Source organism: Seriola lalandi, unplaced genomic scaffold (genome assembly GCF_002814215.2).
Source record: "Seriola lalandi dorsalis isolate HSWRI2012SDOR001 ecotype SW California unplaced genomic scaffold, Sedor1 jcf7180002054570, whole genome shotgun sequence".
Classification (NCBI taxonomy): Eukaryota; Metazoa; Chordata; class Actinopteri; order Carangiformes; family Carangidae; genus Seriola; species Seriola lalandi.
In genome coordinates this window covers 3,605,774-3,615,879 of record NW_019525123.1, presented here as the reverse complement: position 1 = coordinate 3,615,879, position 10,106 = coordinate 3,605,774, and the positions used below count along the sequence as shown (strand labels likewise).

Below are 10,106 nucleotides of genomic sequence, written 5' to 3'. Positions count from 1 at the left end.
TGGTAAAATTCGACCAATCAGAGCTTCGCATTCTTTCCTGTTGTCAAAGCTACTATCAAACCTTTGCTAGCTTAATATCCATTCAGGAAGAAGCGGGTCTGATTAGCCTAGCTGACTTGGGTTGCTAAGAATCTTTATAGTGCAAAAATGGCGTCGGTCAACCCGTTTAATCTCAGTGATTCCGAGGAAGAGGCTGATCGGCGCCCTAATGAAACAGTTGACACAGAGAGAAGCCCGAGTGACGGAGCGCCAGGGCCGCCGCCAGGCAATCCTTTTTCCCCGTCTGCGGACGCTGAACCTCCGACGCTCCTGCTGTCTGGCAACCGGACGAGCCCCAGCGGTGAGGGCATCTCGGTCTCGGCCGCGGCCACGTCCGCTATGGCAGGCAGCGCCGAGACACGAGTATCAGTGGATGTCATTGCTGCTCAGCTATTACGGGACCAATACATTCTCACGGCCCTGGAGTTTCACACCGAACTGCTCGAAGCAGGCAGAGAGCTCCCAAGGCTGAGGGATTATTTCTCCAACCCTGGCAACTTCGAGCGACAGAGCGGCACTCCGCCTGCCAAAGACCAGGTCCTCGGACCTGGAGGACCACTGAGTAAGTAGCTGCTCCCAGGGCCAGTCACATAACATTAGCTGTCAGCTAGCTCTGTCTTTAATGCTGCATTATACTAAGTTAGCCCACCAGCTAACTAACATTAGCTTCAAACATTGGATTTAGAAACCAATCGATCAAGAGATGTCCGCTTGCTGCACCTGCCCTCCCGGTGTAGGGCCGACAGTCAACAAGCGGGTTTTGTGGGTCAGCTGTGTTGGCTGACATACACACTAGAGCATCACAGAATCATACAAATGTGATTAAACTGTGATACGGTATGTAGTTATGGCAAAAGATGAAGTGTGAAGATGGATGCATGATATTATGACAGGCCTGTAGTGATAATTCTAGTATAATCCAGTCCTGTTGGAAAATGCGTGTTTCCCTTTTCTTTAGGCCACATGGAGGTCAGAGGTCAGGAACAACTATAGAGAAGGGCAAAGAGAGGTCATACAAAAAGTGAAGGCTTGTACAACGTGCCTCTCCAATGTTGTATTTAACTGTGGTCAAGCCAGTAAAGCAAATTTGAATTTGAGGAGAAGGCTGCAGTTGGTAAGTAGTGTGTAGTGTTTTGCTAAAGAGAACACAGTACGGCATTATACATCCTGAATTGCATTTGAACCTACATCATCTGCTTTAGGAGGACAGTGGCTTGTTAGTGGTTTTATTGCTCTGAACCTATTGTTCCTACCAAGCCAGGGAGATAGAATATTATTTTGGTTTGCTTGTTAAGGCTGTGAAACTGTAGCACCCCCATCCACTTACAGGCCTGCCTTTATGGAATAACCCTTAACATTATATGGTGGCTGAAAAATGTCTAGTCTCCTAAACAAACAGGCCATGCAAATGATAACCATGGTGACATCCCAAGCCTCAAGTAAATAAAGCCTGCCATGGAGCAGCAGGAGTAATTGTACCATGAAGTTCAACTCCCAATGTGGCAAAGAACAAGGGCTTGGCATTGGATATGAGTGGCAAACCTTTTCTTGTGGCCCCATTTCACTGAGGTGAGCAGAGCAAATCTATTCACACTGAACATAGACCTACAGTTATAGGGTGCTATAAAGCTCCCTCAGGTCTGAAAGCAGCAAATTGGTTACATTCAAAGACAGCTAGAAAGGAAAAAAAATATCACCATGAGGATATTTTGACTTACCATAGAGGATGGAGCTTCTGAAAGCCTTGTACATGTTTTAGTGGATTGACTGCTCATTTTTTTAAAAACTGGATCCTCTTTAGGACTCTTGGATTTTAATGGAAGTGACTCAGCCTGATATTCTCCACTGCAGCAATTGGATCAAGCCTGTCAAAATTATGTATCTTAAATCTAGGAGTGAATGGATAGGAAGGATCTCAGCCACCCAAATTGGGTGCATAGTGACACATCCACTCTATCTTTTGAACAATCTGAGAATCATAAGCAGGAAGCACTATAGGCTGTAAATTGAATTGACTTTAACCTACATCACTTGTGTCCTTATTTAACACAAATGAACAGATTTTTTATCTATTCTTTATCTATTCAGATATTTACCTTCATTCTTTAACCTGCCACTGAAAAACAATCTACTTATTTTTTCAAATAAGAAAATAAATGATGCCTTTAGTATTGACAAAATTGACAGTAGTATGTGCTGTCACAATCATGGGAGAGTATTTGGAAGATGTTTCCTGGCGCAATGTTTGGCTGGACCACAACAGCATGGCCAGCCCTATGAGCACGAATGTTGCTGACTGACATTATAGTGATGAAGTTACGCCATTGGTCATCTGAATGCTGCAGTTTCCCCATTGGTTATTGCTCTTTCAAAATGACTTGGCGCAAATAAGCAGTGTATCAAATGTAGCACGTTTGTTGCTGGATGAATTAACTTTTAAGACCCCTTTAATGACTTAGAAAAAAACCCCACAAATCTAACCACTGGTTGGACATACCGCAGCTAATTTCTGTAGAAGAGTCTCCTGTATTGCCCCAAGAGTGCAACATCGAGCTTTCCTTCGACAGGCACACCTCACTATAGGCACTTTTATACAGAGATCAGCTATATGGTCGTTAAGAAAACCCCCTCATTATGCTGCCCTTGCTTGTTTACATTGAACCAAACAAAGCCGGTATAATGCTGCTCCAGTGTGTGATTTTTATGATGATGTGGAACATAGCAGCATCGACGTCCTGTCCCGCCAAGCCGGCTCTCCTGTTTACACTGTTGAGGTGTAGCAACAATGCCCCCCCTTTCTGTGTTTGTACCTTTTACACAGAACGGCAAGGCGGAATAAAGGTGCAACATTGCTACTTTGAACAGGATGTGTAAAAGGGGCTTATGCCTCTCATTCAATTGGCCACACGTCAGCTGACATGAATGAGCTTCTAACTTCATCTCTGAGTGATGATTTTACAAGTAAATATAGTGTGAATAAGATATGGTGATTTTGTCATACGATTTTGTGGTTTTATGACAATTCACTAGCTTGGAAATGGCTTCTGGCAAATGCGTAGCCTAAATGTGCTGCATTTCAGTCACTATTTCATACTATACTCGTTCAGTTGCCTAACAACAAAAACAGAAAACGTGAATGACAAAAGCTGTATTAAAATACTGTATGTGTGAGCACAGAGAGTAGGAGAGAAGCAAACATAAAAGGCTGAACCTGGCTGGCACTTGGCAGAATGCAAATAGCCTACAACACAACCCAGCCATATACTAGGTTTTAACCCAGTCTTGTTAGTAGATGTGCAGGTTACAGTATGTCATGGCAGTGGCACTGCGGTTGTAATTTCTTTTCTTGCAGGCTAAGCAACAAGTCCAGATAATGAATTTTCATTGTGTAAACATTTGGCAGTTTACCAGTTGAGAGAAACACAGCATTTAAATAAATGCTGAAGACAAGGATGTGGATGTTTGTAACCAGAAGCTTTCTATTCCCTCATTTAGATGCAGTAGCAATGGACAATGAACTGATGTCTTGGGATATTGTTAGTCCTGAGTGTGGGTCTAGGCAACTGGCCTGAGGCTAGCTTTAGGAAATAGCAGCCAGTCACATTCACTGCATCCATTGTCTGTCATTATGAAACCCTACCATGGACAGTTGAATACTTAGGTAGACTGACTTTCTATATATGACTACAGCAGCTACAGCATGTTAGTTGTAAAGTGGTGTGGTAATCTGGTGGTTGTATTATCATACAAACCCCCTAAAGGTTGGAGCAAGGTAACAGAATAAATGTTTAATGATGGTGTCTTCGAAAAGCATGACAGGACTAGACAACTGTCCTATAGTGAAACTGACAGGAAAGTCATAGAGTCTCATAAGTTATTGATGAGAGTAAAGGTTGATAAAAATATTAAATCCTGGAGGAAGCTGAAAATTCAAATGTATCAATAGCCGATAGAAATGAATGAAGCACATGATAAGAGTTGTTTAGAGAGAAAGCAATAGACTCATAGCCCATGACCGTGTCACTTTTCTTTCCAGCATACTCTGATAGCAAAGTCGTCATGTGATCACTGGAATGATCTTTTTCCACGTGTTTGAAGGGCATGATTCCCCTGTTGGACTGCAACATTACAATACAGTTAATTGGTTGTTGAAGAGGGAGGGATACTCCTAAAATGTGTGTCTTCCATTGTTGAAAAGAGTTGTTGACAGTCTACGTCTTGTGTTTTTTCAAACAGGAACACATTCAATACCTTGCTTTTAATTGTGTGATTCTAAAGGATTGTATACCGTTAAAGCCCTACAAAAGAAACAGCCTCTACGGTACCTTTTAATGTACTTATTGTTGAAATAATAATAATAATCTACAGAATGTTATGCCCTCAGAAGGTGTTGAAAGGATACATGGTGTAGCATATGATTAAATGGACTATGTAACACATTGTGATGTGGCACAGCATGATAACTTCACAGTTACCATCGTCTGGTGAGTATGATGACAGTTTGTTTGGCTGGTTTGTGCTTAGCCTATGTAGTGCTATGAACAGTTCAGATATTTGGTTAAATAAAGGTTCATAGTATTTTAATAATGTTGAAGTCCATACATTATCTTACAGCAAGATATAAGTCCACAGCCTTTAGCTGATCAACCAGAAGTGCCATCATTATGTGATCATTATTAATACACGACCAGTGACTGTTAGCCGTAAGCAGTTAATTGCACCAAGCATGTTTGTGGATTATCCATTGACTGTGTTATAAGCTCCATTATATCTGCAGCTGTTGCTCAAAGCCACATGACACAGCAAGGCATCTCTCACCACTTTGCTAATTTGTAGCATGGAAGGATGAAGTATTCTCTCTTCACCCCTCATTGGCCAGTCAGGTCATTATTTGCTCATGTGATGTAAAGACCTTATAGGGCAGCATGCAAGTCACTTAAATGACCATATACAAGGTCAACAGTAAGCTGCCATATCTAAGAAGTATGTGTGGTTTGCCATGTAAAACATGATATAATACCAGAAAGTGGCCATATAATCTCAGGACAGGAATTTGAAAATCAATTTGTAGTGGCAACCATCTACCGTCAAAGGTCAAATAGTAGCTTCACATAATAAGATCTGGGTTATGTTGTTTATAACCATTATTTATGTGCTTTCCTTTTACGTAAATCTGGCATAGTGATAATCCAGGTCAACCACATAGCAAAGAGATCAGCACAGTTAAGGCTTCTAACACCAGCTACACCAATTCATTTGATTAAGATTCAGAGTTAGCCATTGTCAGCCTTTTAAGACAAACCTAATATTTGTATCCCTCACTTTGTAGCACTGCCTAGTAGATGGCCCACCCTCACTTCTCTCTCTCCTTTTACTTAAATTTTCTCACATTATAATGTCTCTCCATCATTTCCTCTGTCCGGGGCAGGGAGCTGGTATTGAGAAGGTGAGTAATGATATTGTTGGCCAGGCTCCATGTAGTTCTGGACTGGCTGCCTGTTCATAACTGTGTCTTAATTAAGCTGTGAGCATGTCTGTGAATGCAGGTGTTTCTGTACATGTGTATGTTAAAGGATCTGTAAACCACCAGCATCTAAGGACAAAACAAATGCTTGGTCGGTCACACCTCCGGCCTCCCTTCCGCCACAATGCCTGCTCCCTTCACATTCTCAGTCAGCAAGATGTTACGAAGCCAAAAAAAAGCAATCCAGCCATAACCATTAGCCTATGCTAGCATTGCCGTGATGGCAGTAAGCCAGCTAGCAATGGCAACATTTGCTGTCACTGTGTCACTTTGTTCTCTGCCCAGGACACCATTATTCCACTATATCTGCACATAGAATATAATGGTTTGCTGCGTTATTAATGTTTAAAATCCCATTTACAGAACCTTTTGAAGTTTATATGAATGCACATGACAACATGGGTTATTATTGTGTCTCAGTGTTTGATCGGCACTGGAATTACTAAGCATAGCAACTGTGGTACTTTATCACATGGTGAATTAGCACTATACTAAATACACTGAACAAAAATATAAATGCAACACTTTTGTTTTTGCTCCCATTTTTCATGAGATGAACTCAAAGATCTAAAACATTTTCTATATACACAAAATAACCATTTCTCTCAAATATTGTTCACAAATCTGTGATAGTGAGCACTTCTCCTTTGCAGAGATAATCCATCCCACCTCACAGGTCTGGCATATCAAGATGCTGATTAGACAGCATGATTATTGCACAGGTGTGCCTTAGGCTGGCCACAATAAAAGGCCACTCTGAAACATGCAGTTTTGCTTTATTGGGGGGGGTCTGGGGGAGTCAGAAAACCAGTCAGTATCTGGTGTGACCACCATTTGCCTCACGCAGTGCAACACATCTCCTTCGCATAGGGTTGATCAGGTTGTTGATTGTGGCCTGTGGAATGTTGGTCCACTCCTCTTCAATGACTGTGTGAAGTTGCTGGATATTGGCAGGAACTGGAACATGCTGTCGTATACGCCGATCCAGAGCATCCCAAACATGGTCAATGGGTGACATGTCCGGTGAGTATGCTGGCCATGCAAGAACTGGGATGTTTTCAGCTTCCAGAATTGTGTACAGATCCTTGCAACATGGGGCCGTGCATTATCATGTTGCAACATGAGGTGATGGTCGTGGATGAATGGCACAACAATGGGCCTCAGGATCTCGTCATGGTATCTCTGTGCATTCACAATGCCATCAATAAAATGCACCTGTGTTCGTTGTCCATAACATACGCCTGCCCATACCATAACCCCACCGCCACCATGGGCCACTCGATCCACAACATTGACGTCAGAAAACCGCTCACCCACACCACGCCACACACGCTGTCTGCCATCTGCCCTGAACAGTGAAAACCAGGATTCATCCGGGAAGAGAACACCTCTCCAACGTGCCAGACGCCATCGAATGTGAGCATTTGCCCACTCAAGTCGGTTACGACGACGAACTGGAGTCAGGTCGAGACCCCGATGAGGACGACGAGCATGCAGATGAGCTTCCCTGAGACGGTTTCTGACAGTTTGTGCAGAAATTCTTTGGTTATTCAAACCGATTGTTGCAGCAGCTGTCCGAGTGGCTGGTCTCAGACGATCTTGGAGGGGAACATGCTGGATGTGGAGGCCCTGGGCTGCTGTGGTTACACGTGGTCTGCGGTTGTGAGGCCGGTTGGATGTACTGCCAAATTCTCTGAAACGCCTTTGGACACGGCTTATGGTAGAGAAATGAACATTCAATTTGCGGGCAACAGCTCTGGTGGACATTCCTGCTGTCAGCATGCCAATTGCACGCTCCCTCAAAACTTGCGACATCTGTGGCATTGTGCTGTGTGATAAAACTGAACATTTTAGAGTGGCCTTTTATTGTGGCCAGCCTAAGGCACACCTGTGCAATAATCATGCTGTCTAATCAGCATCTTGATATGCCACACCTGTGAGGTGGGATGGATTATCTCTGTAAAGGAGAAGTGCTCACTATCACAGAGACAGATTTGTGAACAGTATTTGAGAGAAATGGTTATTTTGTGTGTATATAGAAAATGTTTTAGATCTTTAAGTTCATCTCATGAAAAATGGGAGGAAAAACAAAAGTGTATTTATACCAATTTATTACAGACTTGTCATTACCTACATGCATGAAATTCGTATTTGCAAATGTATAGTTACACATAGGATAAGTGTGGTTTTAAATTACACACAGAACCACATTCCAGGTCATAATCATATCCTCAGTTTATAATCTATGCTTATTCATTGTTAAATTTTGTTAAATATATTTTCAGAATTTTGATATTGTGAGACAAATGTATGTACAGGTTTGTTTGCCTGCTTTGCGTGTGTCTCCTTTTTATAATTTGTGCCCTGTTTTTTCAATCCCTTATAGTTGCATTCTAAACAGCTGACATTCTGGACAAAACATCCCCTCCATTTAAAATAAAAGCTTGTTGGATACCAGTTAACCATCCATACACTCTTGTCTCCATGTCTGCGAATTTTATCCGCCCTGTTAAATGTATCTATTTGTTCTGTCTTAAGTCTTTCACCTCTCTCTGTCCAATTTATCTTTCTTTATTCTACGTGCCAAAGCAGAAAAACTATCCTCTATGTCCATCTTTCCTCTTCCTTGTCCCTGAAAATTTCTTGGCTCTCAATTATTTTTGTGAGATTTTTTTTTTTTGTAAATTATTAAGGAGCAAAGAGATAAAGAGGCTTCCTTTGAATGAATGATTGAATGTGAGATGGTGACACTCGTGCAAGAGAGATTGTGCATGGATTTGTGTGTGTGTGTGTGTGTGTGTGTGTGTGTGTGTATGTGTGTATAGCACAACCTGCCTGGCAGGAGTGCAGTGAAGAGGTGACAGTCTGAAGAGTCAGATATATCACAGTCCAGACAATACACACCACAGGCACAGAAGTGAAAGGTCAGCCAGGAAGAAATACTTGTTTTTTTTTGGTAATTAAGCACACACACAAAGACATCTGTGCACGCTCTTGAAGATTGTGGAATTACAGGTTTTTTGCTCTCACACATATGCAGACAAACACACTATTATCCTCTGAATTACCAAATAAATTGCTGTTACTTACAGCAAACATTCTCAAGTGTTATTGGGAAGTAATGAGAGTTGGAAGAATTCTCTACAGGAAAAGGGATTAGCCTTACGTTAGCATGACAGAACAATGACACACAAAAACAGACACTCACAAGTCACCATACAGTCACAGGACTGAGAGTGTGTATTTTATGAAGCTGTATGGTCAGACACTTGAACATGTCTCTCACAGACACACACACACAGATTTTTTCAGGACAGGAAATTATTTCTCGATTATCAGCTTCATTAGTCACCCAGTCACTGCTCCATGGCTTTAAGGCTAACAAGACCACACGCTGCATTTGGCTTCACCTTTTGCTCTCTTGATATCAGAGAACAAATAGGCCAATCTCGCTCTTGTATTGCACTGGAAGGAAAGCTAACACCATTGGCTAAGCTACCAGGCCAGCCTAGCTGAAATAGGAGCGCAAGTATGTTTATGTATCAGCTTTATTTATTCTTTTGAGTGAACAATACTTTTGGCATTTATCTACTGAGATGTAAGGTTGTTGTTTGCTGGTGTTGGTTTGGAAATGGATGTTTCTACTCACTAAAGGTCTCAGCAGAGTTGAGATTTTATGATTGATTTGTTTTTCCCCATGTGCAGTGAGTCAAATTTTTCTTGGCTGAAGTAAAACCTTCCCACACAGTTTTTAAAGGTCTCTGCTTTTAGCTGAATTTAATAAAGTTTCCATCTGTTTTTTTTTTTTTTTAGAAGGGTGGCCTTGTGGTTACCCACCATCCTTTTAATTCAAGCTCAGCTTCAGCATGCCTCCAGCCTTGTTAAGAGTTCCTAAGCAAAATACTGAATCCCTAGTACTGTGGGGCTACTGTTTTGTAGCCGAGTCCCTTCAGAGATCCCCGGAGGTGACGGTGTGTAAAGCAATATCTCTTGAGGATCACTGCATTGTCACATTTTTAAGCTGTGTGAGCTGCTTGCCCTTGGACTTGTCTAACTGTGTGGTTATGTTATTCTATAATTGTCTCACTACCGCCCCTGTGTTTCTGTTTAGATCGAGCAGGCAGCATCAGCACCTTGGACTCCTTGGACTTTGCCCGTTATTCAGATGATGGAAACCGAGAGTCAGACGATCGTGTGGCAGGTAAGATGAATCGTTCTGTTAGGGCTAAAAAGCAGGAGACCTGGCTCGCCTTTGGGAAATCAAGTATGGAGAAAAATAATAATTGTGATGTCAGTTTAATCCAAGCTATCATAAAGTTTAAATAGTTTTTTAATCTGTTACAATTTCACTGCTGTATTTAAGAATTGCTTTAATAGTGATGAGATGACAATGAGCATAATTTTAAACCCATATCATGGCAGAATTCACACTAAACAATAGTTTAATTGTTCATATTCACAGTATCATATTGTTTTGTTGATTTTAAATTAGACAGTTAAAGATACAGTTCATTAAAAGAATATGTTTCAAAAATCTCGGTAT

General features: G+C 41.6%; 1 protein-coding gene across 5 annotated transcripts in view; it reads left to right on the top strand.

The window, feature by feature from the left end:
• Positions 1-68: 68 nt before the first annotated feature.
• relch (RAB11 binding and LisH domain, coiled-coil and HEAT repeat containing) overlaps positions 69-10,106 on the top strand; it is a 36,952-nt gene continuing 26,914 nt past the window's right edge. For 4 of the 5 annotated variants that reach the window (XM_023416928.2, XM_023416924.2, XM_023416927.2 and 1 more), the window contains exons 1-2: positions 70-601; positions 9,675-9,764. In XM_023416928.2, coding sequence (XP_023272696.2) covers positions 148-601; positions 9,675-9,764 — 544 coding nt within the window. In that variant the 5' untranslated portion in view covers positions 70-147. Of the gene's footprint in view, positions 602-9,674; positions 9,765-10,106 lie in introns of all 5 variants that reach the window. The other variant, XM_087176827.1, reaches the window with a different exon arrangement.